The sequence below is a fragment of the Cebus imitator genome, unplaced genomic scaffold (genome assembly GCF_001604975.1).
Source record: "Cebus imitator isolate Cc_AM_T3 unplaced genomic scaffold, Cebus_imitator-1.0 Scaffold8, whole genome shotgun sequence".
Lineage (NCBI taxonomy): Eukaryota > Metazoa > Chordata > Mammalia > Primates > Cebidae > Cebus > Cebus imitator.
Window position 1 is genome coordinate 6,482,044 of NW_016107323.1, and position 26,663 is coordinate 6,508,706.

Sequence of the window (26,663 nt, forward strand, 5' to 3'; positions counted from 1 at the left end):
GGGAGTACAGGTTTCTTGTATGCATGTATCGTTTAGTGGTGGAGTCTGCGCTTTTAGTGCATCCATCACCTGAGTGGTGAACATTGTACCAATAGGTAATTTTTCAGCTGTTACCCCCATCCTGTCTCCCACCTTTTGGATCCTCCTTGTCCCTTATTGCACTCTGTGTGTCCATGAGGACCCATCGTTTAGCTCCCACTTAGAAGTGCGATCATGCAGTATTTGGCTTTCTCTTTCAGTTATTTCACTTAGGATAAATGGCCTCTAGTTCTATCCATCCAGCTTTTTACTCTGGATGATGTATTCACATGGGTGCTACTTTGAGTGAAGTAGCCTGGAGTAGAGATTGTTTTCTGGAAGTGTGGATTTCTGAATAATTCATTTCAGTGTTTATGACTGGGCTGATTGTACATTTGTATAGAATAGCAAAGTCATCAAGCATCTAAAGAAATCATCTCAGTATGGGAGCCTCCGTGGGTCAGTGCTGTGTGCTTTAGGCTGCTAGCAAAAGCTGTCCCTTTAGGGAAAAACAGTTGCTGGTGATTTAGATAAAAACTTAGTGTATAAGTTAGCGCTTCTGTTTAGAAAAGCGCCTGTCAGTGGACAGGAGCATTTCTGCAGTCAAGTCTTTATTGGTCCTTGGCAGGATGGTAACTGTAAGGACAATGGAATAAATTATACATAAAACCAAATATATCCAATGTAGTGTACTGTCTTGCATTCTGAAGTGTGTACCTTTTGCTTTGTTAATGTTAAAATGGCCCTCTCTTTTTTGTGTGCTGTCACAAAGTAGGCACTGGTAAATATTTGTTTAGCGAGTGGATGAGTACAATAATGATGACAGTAAATAATCACGTTTGAGTTTTCCCTCGAGTCCTTACTTGGAAAAATAAAAGCTGACCCCTCAGTGTTGGTTTCCCAAATACCATGGACTACTCCAGAAAATTCAAATGTCTGGGAATCTTTGACCTACAGGAAACCTGGCTTGAATTAGAGCTTTATGGGTGGGATTGATTCATTCTTTGTTCATTCATAAAGCTTGGCCTGCCCTCATCCTGTGCCAGGTGCTGTACTCTTTCCCTTAAGAAGAAGTGATTATTTAATACAGGATATAGCATCCCTGGTTTTGGTGAGTTGCATGAAAGAGCCTGTAGGAGGTTAGGGCTTGTCCCCGAGAGTTGTTAGCACTTGGGAGGGTGTAGACAGGTCCTGAGAATCTCTGCTGCCCAGGTCCCTGCCCACTCTCTGCTCTTGGGCCCCTTTCTATGTGTGTTTTTCACGCAACAATCTACAACACCTACTTGCCCGTTTTCCTTGCAGGGTTTGTGCAAGTTTGCAAACATGTTCACCCTGTCTCAGACCTCGAGAGCATGGTTCATCGATAGAGCTCGTCAGGCACGAGAAGAAAGGCTCGTGCAGAAGGAGCGGGAGCGAGCAGCTGTCGTGATCCAGGCCCACGTCCGGAGTTTCCTCTGTCGGAGTCAACTGCAGAGAGAGATCAGGTGAAGGCCAGGATCTCCCTAGCACATGCTTCTCTTGCTCCCAATTAATAGCAGATACATGAGTTTTCTCCTAGAGTGCTTGAAAAGCCTTCCGGGTGCTACAAGCTGCTAATTTAAAATGTCTTTTTCCTTTCTAGGAGAGAGATTGATGACTTTTTTAAAGCAGATGACCCTGGGTCTACTAAAAGAAGTGCACTTTGCATTTTTAAGATTGCAAGGAAACTACTGTTCTTATTCAGAATCAAAGAGGATAATGAGGTAAAACAATAGCAAACATGCACAATACTTCCATATGTCAGATCTTTTGTAATTATTAATATTAACTCAGTCTGTTCTTATAGCAGCTTTATGAGGTAGTTATTGTTGCCCCCACATCCTGTTCCTTTTGTTTTCTTGTGACCTGTTTTGGAGTGATTATGCCCAGTGCTTTTGGGAATCTTTTCACCTTGACCATTGTAAGCACAAGTCGAACTTGGATGCATGCAAGAGCCAGAAAGTTTAATTAAATAAGTAAAAAAAAAAAACCATATATGAGATAAAACAATATGAAATACAAATCATATTAAATGGTAACTGACAGGCAGCAGTGGTGAGGACATCAAAGGGAAGAGCAAGGGTCTGTGACCTGCGCCATCCACGGGGAGCAGCTACGCACCTCAGTGGTGGACTCAGGCTCTGATTTTTTTTTTTTTTAAGAGATGCCAAAGATCTGGATCTTCATGCTGAATGTCCTTTATTTATTTATTTATTTTCTGAGACAGGGTCTCACTGTCACCCCTGGAGTGCAGTAGCACTATCATAGCTCACTGTAGTTGTGACCTCCCAAGGCTCAAATGATCCTTTCACCTCAGCCTCCTAAGTAGCTGGAATTACAGGCGTGTGCCACCACGCACGGCTAATTTTTGTATTTTTAGTAGAGATGGAGTTTCTCCATGTTGGCCAAGACGGTCTTGAACTCCCGACCTCAGTTGATCCTCCCGCCTTGGCCTCCCAAAGTGCTGGGATTATAGGCATAAGCCACCATCAGTGTTCTAATTTATAAATCTTGGCAATTAATTTGAAATTTTTAAAATATCCTGCAAGTCATACAAAAGGTGCCAATTTGCACCTTAGGGATTAGAATGATCAGCCTGGAAAATATAATTCCAGGAGAGCAGCTAGTTATCTATTATAGTACTAAAATGCCATTGAGGCATGTCTCCATTTACCAGCTGTTAGGCATTTGCTATTGCTAAGCTTCACATTGTGCCAACCCTCTCTAGGCACTGGGGCCTTGGAAGGAAACAAGACAAGGAAGGTCTCTACCCTCAGGGAACTCTTAGGCCAGCAGGAGAGGGAGGAGTATGTAGACATGAACACATGATTACATAGATGAGGACAGGTAAGCTGGAGGAGATGGCCTTCATGTTATAGAAAAGGAAACTGCAGCTCAGTGTGGTAGGGCAGCCTGCCCAGTATCACATTATTTAAGGGTAGATTCAGGATTGGTATAGCCAAAATGGAACCTGTTTTCTAGTTTCCTTTTGCATTGGAGTATAAAAGTGATGATATAGCAGCCTTTGGCTGTTGTCTATGAGGCAAAAGTCAGTATCCATAGTACTTAGGAAATGGTAAACTGGAGAGCACAATTGAGACAGCAGCTGGCCTGCAGAAATCCAAGTCCAATTTGCCAGATTGAGACTATTTTTTGAAAGAAGCCTCATTTTGAATATTTATGTGAAATATACCAGTTTCTTAAACATTTCTGTAGGATTACTCCAGCCCTTGGGACATCAGTTAGAGAACCCTTTAGCCTCTCTGATCTTCAGTGTCCTCATCTGTAGGAAGGAACTGCCTGTGATTATGTATGTGAATCACCTGGTATAATACCTGCACATGCCAGGTACCCACCAAAGGCTTGTTTTCTTCGTTCTCACTTTTTGATTGTTGTGGGAATGTATAACCCACAGTGTGTCTCTTTGCAGAGATTTGAGAAGTTGTGTCGCAGCATCCTGAGCAGCATGGATGCTGAGAATGAGCCTAAGGTAAGTGGACAGGAGCCACAGTGCCTCCCACAAGCTCTTAAGGGCCAGCGTACTGGGCTCTGAAAGTTCCTGTTGAATGTTAGGATCAATTTACACACAAATGCAAATAAGCAATGGATGGAAAACATGATTCCTTAGTTTCTTCATGATCCAAATAGCTATGTTCTGCTCCTGCCACAATTTTCTTACTAGGGTATTTTGTCTTTGGGTTTAGTGTTAAAATAAGTCCTGTTTGCTGCTTATTCATCTGTTCAGGTCTACTGCTGTATCTGGCACTGGACTTAACTAATAGGTCCATTTCCAACAGTTAGAGCATATGTGATATGATCTCAATAACAGCCCATGACATTCCTCTTTTTTCTCACTTGTAGGTTTGGTATGTGTCTCTGGCTTGTTCTAAGGACCTCACCCTCCTTTGGATTAAGCAGATCAAGAGCATTCTGTGGTATTGCTGTGAGTTTCTCCAGCAGCTCAAGGTAAAAAAATAAAAACACAAAACCAGAAACAGTAAATATGTGATTTTCACCTGGAGACTTTAGTCTGCATTTTCAGAGCCCCTGTCAATCAGAATTGCTAATTGAGCCCCTGTTCTGGAAGAGAGGAAGTTCGATGCTGTTATCAATACAAGCCCTTCTTTGGTGTGTATCAGGCCCTTGACCCGCTTGCCCTGCCACAGTTTCCATGCCAGGGAATCTGTCATGTTCCTTCCCATTTATTTAATATAATCATTACTTTATGGTTCACATTATTATTCTAGTCAGGTCTCTTGTTCAAGTCCAGAAGTCCAACGTGAGCACAGCTAGTGTCACCTACAGGTTAAGCAAGGAAGAGAGCATTGTGCTCTTGAATATATTCAGTAACATGGCAGCTGGGGATAAGGAGAGCCAGGGGTTTCTGGATTCTCTCTCATTGTTTTCTCTCATCCCTGCTCCCTTTTTGGGTCACCTCGTCCTTTCCTGCTGTAATCATGGCAACCAGCAGTTTTGACTTTATGGTCTTACCCTGTCTTGACTAAAGAGAAAAGGGAGGCCTCCCCACCAATTCAAAAATCCGGGTTTCTTGTAGGTCCAGTGAAATCCTGGGTTCATCTCTGAACCAGTCACAGTGACAAGAGGAATGGGGTACTGCCCCTAGCCCAGCCTGCTCCTGTGCTCCCCCACCTTCTTCAGTGTTCTGAAAAGGATGGACAGGGTGTGTGAGCAGAAGTACACAAGAGCCTCTTCTACTTTGCACATAGGGAGAGATTTCAGGGACAGAGGCTTGGCAAGAATGTAGGTAGCAGCTGAATAATGGGATGAAAGTCCCTAGACTGCTTCCACGACCCCCCCACCCCCACCCGCTGGCAGTCCATTCCCAGCCATCCCTCTTTGGGTGTTCAGGAATGGCTCTTATCCACGACCCAGCCAAGGCAGTGGTCAGCAACAAGCCACGCCCAGCTTGTCAGGCGAGACATGGCTCAGAGCAGAGTTTCTACATTCTGTTCCTTAGAGCCCTGGGAATCCACCAAAATGCCTCAGGGCCAAATGGGCGGGGTATTTTCCTACCTGCGTTGGAGCCAGGCAGACCCTTGTTTATCTGCTTTCCGAGGCGTGTACATTCCACAGCAGATTGCTCTTTGAGCAAACAAAAAAAGTTTATGTGAGGAAACACATCAGGAGAGAAAGGCCACTGACTCTGGAGCCAGGAATATGTGAAATTCAGTCCTGATTGCTCTGCTCATTTCCCAGGGGGGCCTTGGACAAGCTACTTCCCCTCTCTTACTGTTGTTGAGCTTGGGGGTTTGAACTGAGTGGTCTCCAAGGTTGTCTCCAAGGTCATCCCTTCCAGGTGTACTTGCTGTAGGGTCTCTGGGCCTAGAAAGCAGTCAGGCCTTTTGCCTGACTTGGACTTGGTGAAACAATGAACTGGCATCAAAATTAGAACAGCAGCCAACATTACGTGGAGTTACCTATGTGCCAGGCACTGTTCTCAGTGCATTGTACGCATTAATCCATTTCTCACAACAACCCTATGAGGAAAGCAGTGTTACTCTTTCTGGTCAATAGATGAGGAAACTGAGGCAAAGAGAGGTTAAGAAACTTGCCCAAGCTCACACAGCTAGTAAGTGGTGAAGTCAGAAGGCTGAGTCCAGAGTCCCTGTCATTATCAATTGCATTTCTGCTTTGTTGCTGCAGTGTTCAGACAGACAGGCAGACAGGTATACACACAGCAGGCCAGCCCTGGTCATCTTGTTTTCTAGGAATACTCAATTCTCCATTCCCAGGAATATGTGATTCCTTGTTCTTTAACCCCTGAAGTGGTCATTCTCCAAGAGGAAAAGAATGAAGACTGGCTTACAACCCTGACTCAGTGATTCCAGGCTCAGCTCCCATAGAGCAGTTGTAAAATGAATGCTTTGCTGTCTGAAATCAGAGATGTGTGTCTTCATCTTGCTTGGTTTATTGTTTCCAGCCTGAAATCTTACAAGACTCCCGACTTATCACCCTGTACCTCACAATGCTTGTCACCTTCACAGACACTTCAACGTGGAAAATTCTTCGGGGAAAAGGTCTGTGGGACTTTGGTCAAAATGTTTTCTAAATGACATTTCCACAGAGAACTTGGGGACCTTTTTTCCTTTATAAGAAGCATTTTTGCCACCACAAGCCTCAGGGAAGGCCCAGAGACCATGCAAATGAGGATACCCTTGGCACTTACCATCAGACTGCATCATAGTATCCAGAAAGCATTCACCATTTCGTGTTGTACTCCACCCTTCTTTGAATTTACGTTTGAAGGCATAGTTCTTCTGATCTTAATTTTTGTAATTCCCACAGTGCCTTAGCCTCCAAGTGATAACCTTCACTTAAGCCTTGTCATTTTACTTGGAAAATCATTAGGTTGTGAATAATTCTATTTTGCCCATAAAATTTACATTATAAAGCTGCTTCCTTCCCTGAAAAGTGTCCTTAGCCCTAAGTGTTTCATATGGTCATTTCGTTCATCCGTTCAGCAAGTAGCCTATATGTGCGAGACACTGCTAGGTACTGGAGAGACAAAGATAAGCAAAACAGAAAGGGGCACTGCCCTTCAGGGACTTTAGGTGCTCCCTTCCTCACAGAACTTAGTCTGATGAGGAAAACAGGCATTAAGTAGACGTTGTTCGTAGATATAAAATGACAATGATGTGGTAAGTGCTTGGAAGGAAGTATGCAAGAGAAACGAGAGTGTCTAGTACAGTTGGGAGGCCTTGCTTGGTCTGGGGCTCTGGCTTTCCTGAAGAAGTGGGTGTGAGCTGAGAGCTGGAGAGAGAGCTGGGATTCACAGAGTGAAAAGTAGGGACAAAATGAAAAGCAGGGAAACTGCATGTACAAAGGTTCCGAGTCAGAAAGGAGAGTTTATTTCAGGCATGACCCTGGCCTCTTGGAGGAAATCTAAAAATCGTTGAGTTCTGGGCCCTTCCAGGAAGCTCATGTCCCATTGAGGAAAGGAGGCATCCCCCCAGAGAAGACAGTACTAGGCCCTAGGAGGGAATTAGAAAAGGTGCTTCAGGAGCTCAGAGGTCAGAGATGTCACTTCTGGCTAGGGGTGTGACAGCACCCATCACGCAAGAGGTGACTCTTGAGCCAGGCCCTCCAGGAGCGTTAGAGTTTCAGATAGTCATTGCCTCCCTGTGCCCTGGCACCAGGCCTAAGGAAAAAGGAGGGCAAGCCAGGGAGCATCTCATTTCCTAGGGCCTTGGGTGTGGGACATAATTCCTGTCCCACATAAACAGGTCACATTATGGCAAGACATTTTTTTTTTCTCACTTTTTTCTTTGTTTAGGTGAAAGTCTTCGACCAGCAATGAACCACATTTGTGCAAATATAATGGGACATCTCAACCAGCATGGATTTTATTCTGTGCTGCAGGTCTGTGACCCCTGCCCCCTAATATGTGACTTCTTCACTCCAACACCTGCACTTGGATTTTTGCGTTTGGGTTCCGCATACCTGATGCCCTCCTCAGAAACACTTTTCATAGGAAGAGCTTGACGCCTGGTGTCCTCTTTTCCCTTCCCCTGCCTTGTCTCACTTGTGGGTCGGTCAGGTAAAGGGAGGACAGTGGTGCTGGGATCCCTTGAATGCTCTACATTTTTGGCTGCGAGGGTAGTCCAGTCTTTTGACATTTAAACTCTGGAAGGAGACGTCAGGGCTTTTTCCCTCAGATTCCTTCTTGGTTGATGTCTATAATCATATTTCTAGCTCTGTGTCCTCAAACAGCCCTTTTCATTTCGTACCTTGTTAAGACAGCCTGATTGCTGTTTAAAGGTACTATGGAATTCTTGAGTTTCAGAAGTAATGTTGACTTCGCCCTTCCTTCTGCCTGGCGCTGTGATGGGCTGTTTCCTGATTTGGTTTCATGTGTTCCTCACAACAACCCTGTAAGGTGGTCTGATGGCAGAAGATGGCATGACTGGCAGCGCAGTAGAGGAAGCTTCTACTTCGCACCATAACTGAACAGCTTCTAAAATAATACGGTGTCTTTAAATTTCAAGTCTGGTATTATTTTTCTTAGCTGTTTTTTTAACTTTATTATTAAAGAATTTTTAACCATGATATTTAAAGTAGAGAAAGAGTGGTAGAGTTAACTTCCTTACCCAATACTTTCTTCCCCTTCCTTTTATAAAAACACTGCATACTATATTTTTTTCGGAGACAGGATCACTCTGTCACCAGGCTGGTCTTAAGGAATCCTCCTGCCTCAGCCTCCTGAGCTGGAACTATAGGCACAAGCCACCATGCCTTGCTTACAATACAGTTTTTTTTCTGAAGGACACATTTTGCTTTTTTATGTACAAATGAGTATAAAGTTGGTATCCTCTGACCAGTTAAAACATTCTTTTCAGATATTGTTAACCCGTGGCCTGGCACGACCCCGTCCTTGTCTATCCAAAGGCACTTTAACGGCAGCCTTTTCTCTAGCGTTGCGGTGAGTAAGAAACTGTAGCTGATGGCATGTTCTTGAATGCTTCCTCCTCTTGGTTTTCTTTTTTCTCGTTACTGTTATTAGGTGTAGACTTGCCCACTTTGTCACAATTTACAGGAAGCATTGTTCTTAATGAAAGTGACACGTTTGTGACTGCCCAAACTTAATCTTCAGTCTGTACCCCTGACTATTACTGCAGTGTGATCTCTGGAAACTATTCAAAATGAATTGCTTTTATCTAAAAGAGGCCAAGATGCAGTCATTTTTCCTTTTGAGGTTTTAATTGACAAAACAAAAAACCTGAGAGCCAGAGACGGCCCAGCAAAGGGCAGGGTGAGAGGATTAAGGAAATAATGTGAATACAGATGTAAAATGTTAGAATTTGGAGAACCAGAGAAGAGATGATATTTGCCTTCACTTAGTTTGAAGATGTTAAGTACCTAAGAAGCTAAGTAATTCATTATGGAAATTATACCTGCAATTCTGAGAATTGCCAAATGTAAAAAGCTATGCTTATTCATGGGTGCAGAACATGTTTAAACTGTTGGGGGGAACACTAAGTTTGGGAGATGTTAATAAAATTTTGATCCTGAAAGGAAGAGTGTCATGGCGGAACCAGTTTGGTGAAAGCTGCCTGCTCTGCCTTGTCTGTGGATCCACAGTACACCTTCATGTTGAGAGCTCTGAGAAGTCCTGCTATGTTAGCAGGACTCTGTGGGCTTATTTAACATATCTGAGCGTGGAATACCCCTGTCTTGTTTTTTGGATGATGTTGATATCCCATGAAATCATTTTCCATGGGAGACCTATTTGGAAAATGATGGTCTAGAACATGGGTTGGCCAAATTTTCTAGAAAGGGCCGGATAAATATTTTCAGATCTATGGGCCATACAGCCTCTGACACAACCACTCTGCCATTGCATCTTGAAAGCAGCCATAGGTTGTATTTACACAAATGAGCATGACTCTCTTCCAATAAAACTTTATTTACAAAAACAGGCCATAGTTTATAAACATGGCCTTGTTTTTATAACCACTTTTAAAAACATGGTCTAATTTTATAACCACTAGCCACAGGGGGCTGTTTAAATGAAAATTTATTAAAGTTAAATGAAATGAAGAATTAACTTCTTCAGTTGCTTTAGCCACATTTCAAATGCTTAGCGGCCACATGTAACTAGTGGCAGTTGTGTTGGACAGCACAAATACAGAACATTTCCAGCATCACAGAAAGTTCTGTTGGACAAGGCTGATCTAGAGCAGGTGTGTCTGATGGAAATATAGTTAGAGCCACATTTAAAAGGTCAAAAGAGGGCCAGGCGCGGTGGCTTACACCTGTAATCCCTTTGTAAGCACTTTGGGAGGCCAAGGCAGGTGGATCACCCGAGGTCAGGAGTTCGAGACCAACATGATGAAACCCCCTCTCTACTAAAAAAAAAATACAAAAATTATCCGGGCGTGGTGGCAGATGCCTGTAATCCCAGTTACTCAGGAGGCAGAGGCAGGAGAATTGAACCCAGGAGGTGGAGGTTGCAGTGAGCCAAGATCATGCCATTGCACTCCAGCCTGGGCGACAGAGTGAGACTCCATCTCAAAAAAATAAAAATAAAAATAAAAAGAGGCCAGGTGCAGTGGCTCATGCCTATAATCCTAGCACTTTGGGAGGCCAAGGTGGGCAGATCATTTTGAGCTCAGGAGTTCGAGACCAGCCTGGGCAACATGGCCAAACCTCATCTCTACAAAAAATACAAACATTAGCTGGACACGGTGGCATGTGCCTGTGGTTCCAGCTACTCAGGAGTCTGAGGTGGGAGGGTCACTGGAGCCAGGGAGGTCAAAGCTGCAACCAGCCGTGATAGAGCTACTATACTTCAGCTGGGTGACAGAATGATATCTGGTCTCAAAAAAAGAAGTCAAAATAAAAGGGAAATTCAGTTTAATGATATATTTTTATTTAAACTAACATACCCAAAATGCCATTATTTTTACATGTAATCAATATTTTTAAATTATTTTAATTAAAATTAAATAATATGTTACATTTTTCTCTTCATGCCAAGTCTTCAAAACTGGTATGTATTTAGAGCACGTCTGAATTCAGACCAGCCACATTTTTAAGTGCTCAGTAGCCACATGTAGCCAGTGGCTACTGTATTAGGCCATGTGCCTCTAGAGGCTAGACCCTCACACAGAACAGGATGTAACCGGTTATGCTCTCATTAGTTATGCATTATCCTAATGCTTCCATGCTATTAGGAAGTAGAACTAATTATCTAATGGACAATTGTGCCTTTATTTCGTACTTTTAGAGAAGTTATGTGAGTTGTATTTAATGAGCTCTAATGTCTAGGTATAAACAGGTTTTCCCAGAAGACTAAGATGCAGATTCACTGCAACTGTCCCTTCCCAAGTCACCCTGTGGGGCAGCTCATTCCAGCAGTATTGCCCCCAGTCCTCTGGCAGACACAGTGAATGTCGGCACACTAAGGCCCGAGCCCTCAAGCTCAGGAGCAGCTCTGCCTATTCCCCCCACCCCCCGCCCCCGCCACCTTGAGAGAACAGAAGCTCTAGGAGCACCTCACCTTTCTTTCTTGTCCAGCATCCCTCCCCTGCCCTGGTGTGGTTGTAATTCACATGTGATCCACCAGCATGCTCACATCCAATCATTCTACCTCACTTACGTTCTCCTATAAGAATATAACCAGCAGCCATCCTTGTAGTTTTTCTTCTCTGTATATATTAGATTCCATTGAATCACTTGTTAAGGCCAGGCTACTCTAAAGCCTTTTTCCAAAATAGTACTTTTCCCCTCTGAATGTTTGTATATAATTGAACACAATCAGGATCTTTTAAAACAAGGTATCTGTGGTTTCATCATATAGGAATATAGTGAAAGTCTATAAAATCATCAGTGGTGTACCAAGATATCCGTGGCTTTGTCATACAGGAATATAGTGAAAGTCTATGAAATCATCAGTAGTGTACCAAGCTAAAATTCATGGGTCACACATTGTTCTAAAACGTTTAAACACGTTAACTGCCTCCTCACCACATTCTCTTGTCTCCATTTTATTTATTTGTGAGACAGGGTCTTGCTTTGCAATCAAGGGTGTAGTGCAGTGGCATGATCAGAGCTCACTGCAGCCTCAGACTCCTGGGCTTAAGCAGTCCTCTCACCTCAGCCTTCCATGTAGCTACGACTACAGGCACGTGCCCGGCTAATTTTTTTATTTTTAAAATTTTTGGTAGAGACCGGGTCTCACTATATTGGCCAGGCTGATCTCAAACTCCTGGCCTCAAGCGATCCTCCTGCCTCAATCACTCAAAAAGTTCTGGGATTATAGGGGTGAGCCACCACAGCTGGCTTATCTCCATTGTATAAATGAAGAAGCTGAGGCCCAGAGAGGTTAAACTGTTTGCTCTCAGTCACACAGCAGGGAGTGGCCAGGCTAGAAACTAAACCTGGGCTATTTAACTCCAGAGCTCATACTTTTTACTTCTCATTCTTTGTACTTGTCTCACTTGTTAAACACATTTTTGTATTCTAAGAACAATATGTATTTTTTGAGTAAATAGCACATGGGAACCTTCCCAAACTTGCCCTGTTCCTCACACTGCCATAGCATTTATTATCTGGACCTCTAGTTTGCCCAGGCATCTAGTCATGTGCCCACTAGCCCTGGCTTATGTTTTCCCCATAAGCCTGCGCGGCTCCCTGGTTGTACTGTGAGCTGTCTGTTAGCAGGGACTGTGCATCAGTCACACCTCTTTTTTTATCCTCACCACCCCACCCTGCACCATGTCTAGCCCCGTTAAACATTCAACTAAGCAGTACACTTATAGACTTTGTCACCTAGGGGTACTTAAATGCGATAGCTAAAGGTGGGCTAAAGAAAGATTCCGATGACCTCATGCTGGAGAAATTGGTAATAAGAAATTGAGGGAGATATAGCAGTGTTTGCAGTGTGTGTGATTTTTTGGTCTGGCCTCATGCAGACTCAAAAGATCATACCCCTCCAAACATTGAGGTAGCCCGGCAGTCCTATAATTTGTCCACTGGTACCTCACTCCCGGTCAGTCAGGCCGAGTTACTTAGGGATACGGCCCAGGCTGGAATCCCTAGGTTTTTGTGAGAACCCCCAGAGTTAGCCCTTTGTGCCCTTATAAAGATGCAGTCCGTTCCTTGCAAATGCGAAGTCACTGGTTGTCATTTCAGCAGCATTCTCTGTGGTTTGCATTTCTTCTGTTTAGAGAATTGTGGTGTTCTGTTTTAAACCTCTTTCTAACATGCAGAAAATAATATGGTTCCCTTCTAGTGTGCCCCGCTCAGATCAGAGAGGGTAGTTCAGTTTGTCAGCCTCATCTAGATGAGTGGTGAACACAGATACTGATATTTTCAGCATTTCAGCCTTATAAAAAGTCCTTGTTCCAAAAATGATACTGTTGAAAGTGAAAGTGTATAGTGTGAATTCTGAGTGCCTGAATACCAGTAACACCTCTGCTCATTGCTATTAGAGCACATTAGCTCGAACAAACCTTTTTCTCCCTCTGTAAGTTGTTCTCTTACCTTTTTTTCTATATGGCCTCTGAGTGATTTTTTTAAGATAACAACTTTATTGAAGTCTAATTCACATCTCATACACTTTGTTCATTTAAAGTATACCATTCACGGGCGTTTAGTATGTTCATAGAGTTGTGCAACCATCACCACAATCTAATTCCATGATATTTGATCACCCTGAAAAGAAACCTAATACCCATTAGCAGTCACTACCTTTTCCCTCTCCCCAGAAACCCTGGCAACAACTAATCTACTTTCCATCTCTGGATTTGCCTGTTTTGGACATCTCACATAAATGGGATCACATAACGTGTGGTCTGTCACGACTGGCTTTTTTCACTTTGCATAATATATTCAGGGTTCATTCATGTTGTAACATGGATCAGTACTTCATGCATGTTTATGGCCAAATAATATTCCATTATATGGATATACCACATTTGAGTTTTTTCTACTTTTTGGCTATTATAAATAGTGCTGCTGTCAACATTTATGTACAAGTTTTTTTGTAGACATGTTTTCATTTCTCTTGGGCATATTCCTAGGAGTAGACTTGCCTGGGTCATGTGGTAACTCCATGCTTAACCTTTTGAAGGATTGCCAAATTATTTTCCAAAGTGCCTGCACTATTTTACTTTCCCAGGGTAGAGTGCGAGGGTTCCAGTTTCTCCACATCCTTGCCAACCCTCGTTATCTGTCTTTTTTATTTAGCCATCCCAGTGGATGTACAGGGAGGGATATCTCATTCTTGTTTTGATTTCCAACTCCCTGGTAGCCAGTGATGTTGAACATCCTTTCATGTGCTTATCAGCCATTTGTATATCTTCTTTAGAGAAATGTATGTTTAGATCCTTTGTATACTTTTTAATTTGACATTTCATCTTTTCTGAGAGTTGTGAGTTCTTTATATGCTCTAGACACAAGTCCCTTTTCAGATAAGTGATTTGCAGATGTTTCCCTCCATTTCGTGGGTTGTCTTTTGATTTTCTTGATAGTGTCTTTTGAATCACAGAAGTTTTAAACCTTGCAGAAGCACAACTTGCCTATTTTTTTCTTTTGACACTTGTGCTTTTAGTGTGATATCTTAAGAAATCATTGCCTAACCTGAAGTCTCAAAACTTTACTCCTATGTTTTCTTCTAAGAATTTTATAGTTTTAGTTATAAAACTACCATTTAGTCTGTGGCTTGTTTCATTACTTTTTATATATGGTATGGGTTGAGGTCATTATCTTATTTTGATTATGGAAGCAATACATGCTTATTGTAGAAAACCTAGATAAAGCAGAAAAACGAAAGAAAAAAATTTTTCTTGATTGTACAAGCAGAGATAAATTGTTAACTTTAATCTGTTGTCTCAGTCTTTTAAAAATGTATTTATATTTGTGTTTATATTTTCAAACATTGTACTTATTTATATATGTATATAGACATTATATACATATGTACATATTTGTGTAAGTACCTACATATAAGTACATGATATGTATATATTGTATATCTATAGTGCATATATACTTTTAAATAAGCTGCTTAACTGAAGTATTATTGGTGAATTATCACAGAGTGAACACACCTGGGTAAGCACCACCAAATAGAGAAATCGATTATACCAGCACTCCAGAAACCCCTTTTTTCCCTCCCTTCCCATCACAAACTCCTTCCTCCTCCATGTATATAGTTTTTCATTCTGCCTTTTTTAAAAGTTCATTATAGCGTGAGCATTCTCTCATGTCAGTAAAATTTCAAAAACTGATTTTTCATAGCCGCACAATATGGCATGAGCAACTGTACTGTCACTGATGTACCCACTTCCCTAGTGCGTGTCCCCAGTTTCAGCCTTCAGTTTTTCCAGAAATCCCATGAAGCATAATTTCTAGGATTTGAGCATGTTGGTGAGGTTGTTCTTTTGTTCTGAATGCACACGGAGACCTGTCTGAATGGGCGGATCTGTCTATGTCTAGCCCTGTGATTGCTGCACAATTCTCAGACAATCTGATTCGGCCGTTCCTCATCCACATCATGTCTGTGCCTGCTCTGGTGACTCATCTCAGCACAGTGACCCCTGAGGTAAGCAGGCTCTGTGAGTTCCCCCTGAAAACCCAATTCCGTTTTTGCTTTTCTTCTTAGACATTAGAAAGTAAAATGGCTTCTCTACTTATTTCCACACCTCGCTTTAAATTGTTCTTCGGGACCAGTGGCCATGATAGACACACTTGTGTTAGCATCCCAAAGAAGTGGGTTCTCGTCTATGTCCAGTTTCTTCTTGGTGTTTGCTAGCACATTCCGCATAAGCAGGGGCGATCTGCAAGTGATCAAATTCACTCTCTAGCAGGAAACTGTTCCTGGCAGTTTCTGGTTTAACGGTCTGCCATTGTTTGCAGCGCCTCACTGTTTTAGAATCCCATGACATGCTTCGTAAATTCATCATCTTTTTAAGAGACGAAGATCGATGCCGTGATGTATGTGAAAGTTTAGAAGGATGCCATACGCTTTGTCTAATGGGTGAGTATCCGTGGCTGGAATTTGATTGTGTCCTGGCCATCAAGGAAAGCACACGTATTTTGCCTGTCACTATTCTAGAGATTTAGTTGTTTTTTGTAGCAATTGGAAGTGCTTACAATAAAAAACACATATTTAGGTAGACATTTAAAATAGACGTGTCAATTAAAATCAAATGGAAAATATACCAGCCTGGCAAGCTAGTTAAGAGACTATTAATGAACATTAGATGTCAGTCTTTAGCTTCCTGGCAGTCAAGGAGAAAGTGGAAATGTGGTGAGTTGCCTGGATAATTCTCATCTCAAGGGGAAGAGAGGGAGTAGTTAGGTGGGGCTTATGTCAGAATAGCACCTGTTTTACAGTGTTTTCATTATAGATGGAAGAAAGGATTTGTGAATAGAAGCATTTGAAAACAGCAGAGGCACAGAATTCTCCTTGTCAAATTTTAGATAGAAAAAATTCTTTTTTTTTTTTTGAAGGCAGGGTCTCACTCTGTCACCCAGGCTGGACTGCGGTGGTGTTATCGTGGCTCATGCATCTTCAGCCTCCTGGGCTTGGGTGACTGTCCCACCTCAGCCTCCTGAGTAGCTGGGACTACAAGCACACGCTACCGTGGCCAACTAATTTTTGTATTTTTAGTGGAGACAGGGTTTCACCACGTTGTCCAGACTAGTCTCGGACTCCTGGGCTCGAGCAATCCACACACCTTAGCCTCTCAAAGTACGGGATATAGGCGTGAGAAAAACAGGTCTCTGGGGCTTAATTTCATGAGGAGTTTGTGGTACGAGCCTTCACATGAGTGATATTAGGTAACTGGTAAACACTGAATAACAGTGATTTCCTAGGACATTCAGATATTCTTCAAAGGTCATTTCTTATGTTGACCTTTGATTTTTAAGGTAAAATATAATATTAACATGTAATACTAATTAGCTCTTAATCACTTACCTCTGTGTGCCTGTGTGCCTGACTACTTCATCCTCATATGGGGAGTGGGAATCATCATTCCAATCTTCCAAATGAAGAAACACGTTTGAGACATGTGTTGATGGCCACGGTGCACCTTGTCTGTGGCAGAGCGGGATTTGAAGTCAGCTCGACCTGTTTCTTACCTTTGCACCACACAGCAGCCTCTGGCACTGACAGGTGCCCCTTATGTGGAAATTTCTTCCTGCACATGGGGTGTGGCTGCCTGAGCCACAGGCAGGGAGCAGGGCCAGGAGGCACCAAAGTGTCAAAGTGTCTGTCTGGGCCCATCACACTCAGCCTTCTCTCTCTGTAGGCAACCTCCTGCAGTTGGGCTCTCTCAGCCCCAGAGTGTTAGAGGAGGAGACAGATGGGTTCGTGAGTTTGCTTACTCAGATGCTGTGCTACTGTCAGAAGTACGTGTCCCAGAAGAAGTCCAACCTGACCCACTGGCATCCTGTCCTTGGCTGGTTCTCTCAATCTGTGGATTATGGGTGAGTCCCAGATGCAAATCACTGTCTTTTCTGCCTCCTCTCCCACCATCTTTTTCTTCCAGTTTGTGGTGTTTTGTTTCTTATTACAAAAATATAGTGTGTATTCCTTATATATTAATAAAGTGTGAGTAAGAACAAAAGCGGATAAAAACCAGCCCATGATCCTATAAACCAAAGAAAACTTGAGTGAACATCCTTTCAGTCTTCCTGTCTAGAAATGCTGCTCGTTTTTTGCAAAATTGAAATAATATTGTTTTGTATTTTGTTTCTTCCGTTCAGTTATGAACCACATCTGTCAATGTTTTTTCTTCTTCGCTGTCACTTTTATTGCTTGAGTAGACCACCATATTTTGGAGATGCTAAAACAAGACAAATGATTTAAAGGGAATAGAAATCACCCAAAATCCTTTTCAGGAGGTGGAACATAAATTTTAAAAAGTTTAAGAACTTAAAAACATGAGAAACGCTCGACTAGAAGAGATATCAAGTAAGGCACAGCTTCACGAATTTGAAACGTGTACCTGAGCTGAGATAAAGTGGTTTTCAGACAGGAACTAGCTCTGCTGCCCAGCCGTTTTCTTGTACACAAATCTGCCTAAGGCATGGTTTCCCTGGCAGTTACCCTTGCAGCAGAAAACTAAAGGCCAAGGAAGGAAATGCCCAAATTTGCTCTTTTTTTGTACCTGAGTGACATCCCTGGGTCCTGTCTAGTTAAAAAGACTCATTGCTAGGGAACAGCCTGCCCCAGCGTGGCACCTCAGCCTGAAGAGGATGGGGCGGAGGGGCTGAGAGTCGGGAGGCTGTGGGAGATGAGCGAGGCAGAGCAGCACCTTCACGGGCAGCCTGCTCTCCACTCCACTTCCTCTTCTTGGAGGGACTTGGACGACTTGCCTTACCTCACTTTCCTCGTCTGAAATGTGGGGATAACTTTCGAAGTCCCTTTGATAGGCCTTTCTGGAGGGATTGAATCAGATAATGCATGTAAAGCACCTACCAGCAGGCCTGGCCGTGCTCAGGAGTGGCGGCTATTAACAATATGGTGATGAGTGTGGGAACCAGTAGGGGTGTCACCTCACCTTCTTGAGCAGGAAGGTGACAGCAGATTTGAAGAATTTGAGGGGTGCTGAGTGCAGTGTGGAGTCCGGCAAGGAAGCCCTGGAAGTCAAGGAAACACTGAGGAGGTTGCCGTGTCGTCTAGATTTGGCCCCCCACCACTTGCAGGCCAGCTGTGAGTGGGGAGGCAGAGCAGCAGGTACAAGGTTGTTTTTGTCAACTGGGTGGTAGTGAGTGTCTTCAAGAAGAGTGTGACTCATGGAGCCTGGGGACCTGGGGAAAGCAGACAAGATGAAGAGTCAGTGCCCTCAACAAACCAGACCCTCAGCAATGATTTGTTAGTTCCGCTTTTTATTTTTGTAATCTTCTTTGCCGTGTTGAGTGCCAGGTCCTAGTTACAGCTCCCAGCAGAAGGCTGTTAGGAGCTGTGTGGGCTGGCCCTGGCCCTGCATCAGATGGAACTGACAGGCCCGGTGTCCTCTGCTCTCTCGTAGCCTTAACGAGTCAATGCACTTGATCACCAAACAACTGCAGTTCCTGTGGGGGGTGCCTCTGATCCGGATCTTCTTCTGTGACATCCTGAGCAAGAAGCTGCTGGAGAGCCAGGAGCCGGCCCACAAGCATCCAGCATCCCCCCAGAATGTGCTCCCAGTGAAGAGTGAGTGGCAGGAGCAGGCCTGACCCTGTAGCTCTGCTTGGCTGAAGTACAGCTCCTAATTCTTCCTGTGTAGATGTGCGCTCTGTTTGTGGAATGCTCTAACTTTGTTTTTTTGTTGTTGTAGTTCTTATTGTTAGAGACAGGATCTCACTGTCGCCCAGGCTATAGTGCAGTGGCAGGATCATAGCTCACTATAGCCTCCAACTCCTAGGCTCAGGTGATCCTCCTGCATCAGCCTCCCAAGTATGATAGCTGGGACTACAGCTATTATAGGCGGGCACTGCCATGCCTGGCTAATTTATTTTCTTTTTAATTTTTGTAGAGATGGCCTTACCATGTTGCCCAAATTTGTCTCAAATTCCTGACCTCAAGCAATCCTCCTACCTCAGCCTGCCAGAGTGCTGGCTTGACATACATGAGCTGCCACACCTGGTCTCTAGCTTGTTCCACAACAACTTTGAGGCTTCCTAGGTTACTAAGTTCATATATGGCAAAACAGAAGATCCATAGGAATAGAAAACGAGGACTGGGTATGTAGAAATAGGGGAACAAAATCAAGATTGGGTCATAAAAGCATATCCACATATGTATGTTCCATTAGGGCCACTGTGGCTCCCTGTGAACTTTCAGAAACCAACATGAAAAGGAATCTGTAAATGCTTTCTTCTAATTCTTAGAAGTAGAGCTTTTCTGAGTTCTTGAGAAAATAAATCTCCCATGTGGATTCCTTGTAAAGGAGCCACTCACTGAACCACAGGCAGGGGTAGCTGTTTAGTGGCTTTCCTATTGCGGGGTTAGTAATGGGTTCTGTGGGAAGGTTCTTATGGCACACTGATAAAAAGTATGGAAACACCACTGACACATAATTTGACAGTGTTAGCTGCTTGTGGCCGGTTTTTAGGTTCAGGATGTCTGTTCTGCTACTCAGTGTCTCGTAGCTAGCAGTGAGCATGGGCTCAGCAAATGTAACTCCAGCAGGATATCAATGGGAAGGTTGAAAACAGGTGGAATATCATTCAAAACCAGGTGTCACAACGAGAGGTTATCACACTTCACTTCCCTCTAAAGGCACGGAAAATGGAGATGCAGCCAGGGTCCCTACCTTTGCCTCTCTTCCCCTAACACAGTCCTCTGAATTTTTACCTTTGTGGGTTTTGAAATTGGGTGACTTTTTGGTATAAGAATCCCATGTAAGATTTGAATATGCCTGGCTTATTCTCAGAAATTTTTGGATATTCTGAAGAGATCTTTGGGTTATACCTAAAAACCTATTGTTAATGTTTTTCTAAATTATCCCAAAGAAATGAATTGAATGAGTTGCCCCACCGTCTGGCCCTGGCTGTACATTTGAGCTTTACTGAAATGGTCTTCCTTTTCCATGGTGGGATTTGGCAGATGGCTGAGCTTCTGCTCACATTTCTTCTTTTCTCTTTGCCAGGTCTCCTAAAGCGTGCTTTTCAAAAGTCGGCATCAGTCCGGAATATTCTCAGGCCTGTCGGGGGTAAACGGGTCGATTCTGCAGAAGTCCAGAAGGTTTGCAACATCTGTGTCCTCTACCAGACTTCGCTGACAACTCTTACACAGATCCGGCTACAGATACTCACAGGTTCGCGGTCCCCATGGCATCTTCACCTCTCACATTTGGCAGGCAGTTTGTCTTAACAAAAGTCGATATTTTTTTCTGGCTTTTTTGACTCAGAAAATAGATTCTGAAGGAGGGTGTTTTTGAGCCGTTCGTCTCAGAGGTTGGTACACCTCAGTTAAATTGCTCATGCTAACCTCAATCATAGCACTTCCATTTCATTCCTGTTTTGTGACTCTTACTTTAATTATGAAGCACAATTTACTTTTAAAAAGTTTTTCCATGCCCAGAGCTATTTGTTTAAAAAAAGATTATGTTTTCTGAGTAAAGAAACAAAAAAGATCGGGTTGCCAAAAAAAAAAGAAAACCACTTCAAATTCCACAGTCCAAACTGTACCTGAGTGTACTGCACATATAAAATATATTTAAATCAAAATATATAACACTATCCTTCCCTTTCCAGTAATCGTTTTACCATGTCACAAGTACCTCATTTTTGTTGGCTGCATAGTATCTCATCACATGGATATGCCCAACATTTTCCTTCTTAGCTTAACATGGAGGAAAGTCCTCTCTGTGTTATAACATCGTCATAACAACAATTGTTGTTATGAATTGGTCTTACAAGTACCAAAGGCCTTTGTAAACCGTGAAAGCCTTTTATTACATGAAGGATTAAGAACTTCTCTCCTGCATTTTACATTTTTTAAAATCATAAATCACTGCTTCTCTTTCACACTTGTTTATCCATTCTTCAAATGTTTATAGAGCACCCCTGTGTGCCAGGCATTGAGATTACAGAGGTGAACGAGACAGCCAAGTTCTTTGTTCTCGAGGAGATTATATTCTAGTAGTGGGGAGACCAAAAATAAGCAAGTGAAAAGGAGGTTTCATATAGTGACAGGCACTGTGAAAATGAAAATGCTGAGACATGATGTTGGCTTGGGCTACAGCAGGATTTCTCAGCCTCAGCATCATGGACGTCTTGGGCTGGCCCATTCTTTGTCATGAGGGGCTGTTTTGTGTGTTTGGGGTGTTTAGCAGCCCTGGTCCCTACTCATAGTTGCCAGTAGTACCTTCCCACCAAGCTGTGACAGCCAAACATTTCTTGAAATTTGGCATTCAGCCAGATGCCCCCTGGGAGGCAAAATCATTCCTGGTTGAAAGCCACTGGCCTTGTGTAGTAGCAATGGAGATTAAGGCAGGAGGATTTAGATTTGTTTTAGAGGTAGAAGCTATGGTTCTTACTGGTAGGTTGGATTTGAGAGCATGAGGACTAAAGATTTTAAAGAAGATACCAGCTTGTTGGCCCAACCACCTGTGTGGATGGTAGTGCCGTTCACTGAGCTGAGGAAGACCAGGGCCTGTTGTGGGGGAGTCTGTTGTGCTGTGGCAGTGACAAGGGAAAGGGGCCTGCTGGGCATGCTGGCAGAGGTGACACTCTGGGAGCCATCAGCCGAGGGCTGGAGTGTAAAGCCATGGGCTTACAGCCATGGGCAGGTTGAGCAGGGGGAGGAGAGACTATACCTGGGGCAAGACCATACCTGGGGCACCCCAGCATCTATCTTGAGTGAGAGGATTTTGAGGTTATGGTTTGTGTCCAGCTTTTTAAATGAGCTCACATCGAAGCTTATTTTCCCAAGTGAGAGAATCCAAATATAGATTTTTTAGTCAACTTGAAAATATACACTTTAAGGATGAATATAAGCTAAAGTATATACTTGATATTCAGTCTATTTGTTTAGTACTATGCATCTTAAATTAGATTATAGGAAATAACACTTGTTTTTAAAATACTGCTGTTTTTCTACTCACAACTTAGGAAGTATCTGTTCGTGCCCCTCACACACATCTGACAGCCCTGGCGCCGCTGTTGGTCTGTCTGCTATTGCTCTGTCAGGCCCAGCGTCCCCATCTCTAAGTCGCTTGATGTGCAGCCCCTGTTGAATCAGTGTGGCGCTGTGAGCATTCTAGTCTATGCTGCATGAATCCTTTGCACAGAACTCGAGGACACTTGCTTTTCTTCTTTGTCCTGTAGGACTATGTTTGTGATCTCCACAGTGTAACTATTTCCTCTGTTTCTTTTTTAACCTGTTTTTGAATTGTGAGATTTTTACATTCTTGGGTGTGTTTGATATAACATGGGCAGTTGAAAGACTAGTCATAAGGAGGCACCTATGTCATCACCAACAGATCAAGAAAGTCTTGCTTCTTAAACGTTTCTTTATAACCACATCCTCCTACCCTTGAAAATGTGAGGTCTAACCTCGAGCCATAGTCACTAAATGGATACAATTCTTGGCCTCCTTTAGAATTCCTTCAGTTCACCCTCTAAGCATCCTTCAGTAGCACTGATGGAATTCCCAATCCTAACCCTGGCTAATATACCTTCCCCAAACAGTTCTTTATTCAAAACTAAATAATTCAGAGAGTGCCTTATAGGATGAGAGGTATTATAAGGGCTCAAATACAAGGCGACTTTGCTTTTCTGAGGAACACACCGTACTGTGTATTCAGTGACACATGGCATTTCAGATCCAGCCTTTCTAAGTCGGTAGCTGCATTATCATACGTTAACTCTACCAGTGATGCGGCTGTGTGTCTGAGGTCTTGTAGCCATAGGAAGCAAACTTAGAAAGCCCTCTGTGTTCCCTTTTGCCTCCTCAGGGTTCCGTTTTTTGTGTATTTCAGAGCATCCTAGCACAGTCATTCACTGCATTTCCACTTTCAACATAAGTAGAATAATAGAGGTAGATGGGGGAAGCTTTGCCAAAGGTAGTGAACCTGCAAGATGGTTTAAGGCAGGGGTCAGCGGACTACCGTGTGGGGGCCAAATGCAGCCCACTACGTGCTTTTGTTAGAACAGAGCTGAATCTGTTTCTTTACACATTGTCTGTGGCCGCTTTTGGGCTGTAGAGGTAGCACTGAGTAGTTGTAACAGTGTTAAACTAAATTTGGCCTGAGGATGCCTCCATATTTGAGTCCTTAGGTAAGGAACTGCAGCCCAACTTAGTATGTAAACTGACTAGAAGTCTGACTTAGGAGATTTCAGTATTTTTGTAACAAATAGCTGTCAATCACAGCAGCCAAGCTTCAGTCAATCACAGGCAGCCGTCTAGTCAGACTATTTTCAAATAAGGCAAAGCCGAGATGTAACCAGTCAAGCTGTCTCTGTACCTCACTTTGGTTTTGGCCCTAAGTGTTGCCTGCCCAGAATATGGACTGGAGCTGTCTGAACCTCTTCTGGTTCCGAGGCCTGCCTGATTGATTGATTTTTGCTGAAACTCAGCTAGATTTAATTTAACAGCAGAGACTTTCTGGCGCACAGTGCCTAAAAATATTTACTCTTTGACTGTTTTCCGAAACAAATCGCTGATCCCTGATTTAAAGCATAAATGCTAAGTCAGACCTGAGTTCTATTCCTGGCTCTGACACATAGGCTGTGTGATTTGGGGCCAATTATTAACCTCTCTGCTTCAGTTTCCTCCTTTATAAGATGGGGACAATATGGGGCTCCAGAAAGTGGAAAGCAAACAGTACATACAGAGGGCTTAGAATGGTGCCTGGCACATTGTCAGCACCCACTAACTACTGGCCCTTATCATTGTTACTCTCATGGTGACAATGCTTTTCTCAGTAATCCCACCTTCTTCTCACAGACATTACATGTTCATGAATAGGTTTAAGTGTTTTGTTTTCCTACTGGATAGGAGAAATAATAGACCAGGTGGAGTCCCAACCTAAAGCTTGGGTTTCTCTGTCTTTTTTCCAGGTCTCACTTACCTTGATGACCTGCTGCCCAAACTGTGGGCATTTATCTGTGAGCTCGGGCCCCATGGAGGGTTAAAGCTCTTCTTGGAATGCCTGAACAATGACACTGAAGAGTCCAAGCAACTCTTATCCATGCTGATGCTGTTCTGTGACTGTTCGCGGCACCTCATCACGTAGGTTGACTGCTGTGGGACTGAATTCCTTTCCTAGAATATGGAGAGACTAAATACAGTGTCAGTGAGGAAGTCATTGCTAATGTGATTACTGCAAACATTTGGACCTGTGCGGGAGGGCATCGGAAGAACTAGGCATTTACCAAGTAAGCAGCGTACAGTAAACATTCAGCAGTTTTTAGGGTGGGGCCCTGGGAGTTAAAAGTTCCCATCCTTTCAGGGAAGCTGGTCAGTACCACTGGGTGTGGCTTGGGGGTCTCCCGGCGATGGGTTTAGAGCATGGCTCAGCCATTTATTCACTGTGCTGGCTAGATTCCTGGAATATTCAGTGTCAGAGAGCCAGGGTACAGATCCTTGCCAAGTAGGTCTTGAGAAACCCTGAGCAAGGGATCAAATATCCAACCTCTCTGAGACTCAGTTGACTCATCTGTAAATGGGAATAACAATAGCACGTACCTTTTAGGCACATAGTAGGGATTAAAAGAGATAATTAATCCAAAGTACTTAGCACAGTCCTTGGCACATAGGATGAGTTCAATACTTGTTGGCTCTTATTATTACCAAGGCAACCCTGAGCAAGTTTCTTAACCTTCTTGAGTCTGTTTCCTTATGAGAATAGAGAGAATATTCCAATCCAATAGAGGGTAAGTGAGAAAGAAAAGAGCATCAAATACTTAATGCAGTGCCTGGCACAGAGTGGGAGATTAACAAACGCTAGTCCCATTTAGTTCCTTTGTTTTTTAAGCTTGTACATCTCCTTGTATGTTTGGTATTATTTTCATTCCACCTTTTCCCAAAAGGTTGGTGAAGAATTATAGGATAGAATGGACCTCAGGTAATTATGTTCAGGCTGGAAGACATTATCAGGAGAGGATCAGGGACATGCAGGTGGCAGGTTGGCTGAGTATCATGGAGGAACTCCCTGAGCAGTTGGAGGCAAGAGCAGGGGTCTAGTTGCGGGTGAAGTCTTCCTTAATCTCTGGATAAGGGGTAAGCCAAGAGTGAATCTTATTCTAGCATATGGAGCAGCGTTAGGAAATGCTCAGATAGAGCTATGTCTTAAATGATTCATTTATTCATATCTCCTTTCAAACATTCACTCATTTACTTACAAATGCTTACCAGGTACCTGCTAAGTGTAACTAGTATCTATCTTAGATATGGAATAAGATTCTTAAATGATTGATTTATTCATATAGTCTTTCAAACATTTATTCATTTACTCACAAATGCTTACCAAGTACCTACTAAGTGTCACTAGTATCTGTCTTAGATATGGAATAAGATTTGACAGCTTTCCTCGGTAAACACCAACTCTCAGTCAAGGTTCCCTGATAGTCAGGCATGAATAAGGAAGGCATAAATTCAGGTGTAAATTAAGAAAGTGGCACAGTCAGATCCTTATGAATAAGAAAAATAAAGAGTACAGATTTTTTCTTAATTGTATTTTTTAATTTTTTACTATGGTCAATTTCACCCTAATGGAAAGTAGAAAGAATAATCTAATGAACCCTCATGTGCCCATTGTCAGCTTCAACAGTACCAACTCACAGCCAGTTTTGCTCCATCCAGACGCCCACCTGCTCTTCTCTCCCGCATTATTTTGAAGCAAATCCTAGATGTCATATCATTTTCTCTTATTTTATTTTACTTTAAGTTCTGGGATACATGTGCTGAACTTATGTAGGTATACATGTGCCATGGTAGTTTGCTGCACCTGTCACCTGGTCATCTAGGTTTTAAGCTCCGCATGCATTAGGTATTTGTCCTAAGGCGCTCTCTCCCATTTCCCCCCACCCCCTGATGATATTATATCATTTTTTTCTGTAGATTTTACAGTAAGTATCTCTGAAAGATAAAGCTTATTTCTCAACCTTGTTTATTTTGTCCGTTAAGCAATACAGATCTCTTTTTTTTCTCTTCCCCTTTTTTCAGTGTGGAATTCTGAGTAATTTTCTCTCTGATTTAGGATCCTTGATGACATTGAAGTTTATGAAGAACAGATTTCATTCAAATTGGAAGAGCTCGTCACCATCTCCTCTTTCCTGAATTCCTTTGTGTTTAAGATGATCTGGGATGGAATTGTAGGTAAGATAAAAGGTGTCTGCTGTGTTTTAGTCGATGCTACACCCAGGGAGGCCGAAGAGTCTGTAGCATCAACTGATTCTCAGTTCTCTTGTCTATCCAAGTTAATAGAAGGTGCACATTTCTTCCCATAATTGGAAGTTTTCTTTCTTCACTCTCTGTCTGTGACCTCTTAAGATAGTGGTATGGTTATAGAAGTCTTGCTTTCCCAGACTTCCTTCAGGATTTGCATGTATGTGTCAAGGATTGTTAATGATGATTAATTTTGCCCTGAATCCCCTGTTGATTCTTCCAGTTGATTTCCATGAAGGTAAAACACGTGCCAGTTCCCACTTGAGATGAGAGT

At 42.9% G+C, this 26,663-nt stretch overlaps 1 protein-coding gene across 8 annotated transcripts in view; it reads left to right on the forward strand.

Moving 5' to 3' along the window:
* UBE3B (ubiquitin protein ligase E3B) overlaps window positions 1-26,663 on the forward strand; it is a 60,022-nt gene that overhangs the window by 4,532 nt on the left and 28,827 nt on the right. For 6 of the 8 annotated variants that reach the window (XM_037743194.1, XM_017541536.2, XM_037743189.1 and 3 more), the window contains 14 exons: window positions 1,318-1,502; window positions 1,640-1,760; window positions 3,467-3,526; window positions 3,898-4,002; window positions 5,978-6,074; window positions 7,331-7,416; window positions 8,394-8,476; window positions 14,998-15,103; window positions 15,418-15,538; window positions 16,818-16,995; window positions 18,543-18,706; window positions 20,145-20,312; window positions 24,061-24,232; window positions 26,202-26,320. In XM_037743194.1, the coding sequence (XP_037599122.1) occupies window positions 1,342-1,502; window positions 1,640-1,760; window positions 3,467-3,526; window positions 3,898-4,002; window positions 5,978-6,074; window positions 7,331-7,416; window positions 8,394-8,476; window positions 14,998-15,103; window positions 15,418-15,538; window positions 16,818-16,995; window positions 18,543-18,706; window positions 20,145-20,312; window positions 24,061-24,232; window positions 26,202-26,320 (1,741 nt within the window). In that variant the 5' untranslated portion in view covers window positions 1,318-1,341. The remainder of the gene's footprint in view (window positions 1-1,317; window positions 1,503-1,639; window positions 1,761-3,466; window positions 3,527-3,897; window positions 4,003-5,977; window positions 6,075-7,330; window positions 7,417-8,393; window positions 8,477-14,997; window positions 15,104-15,417; window positions 15,539-16,817; window positions 16,996-18,542; window positions 18,707-20,144; window positions 20,313-24,060; window positions 24,233-26,201; window positions 26,321-26,663) is intronic. The other 2 variants (XM_017541564.1, XM_017541558.1) reach the window with 1 other exon arrangement.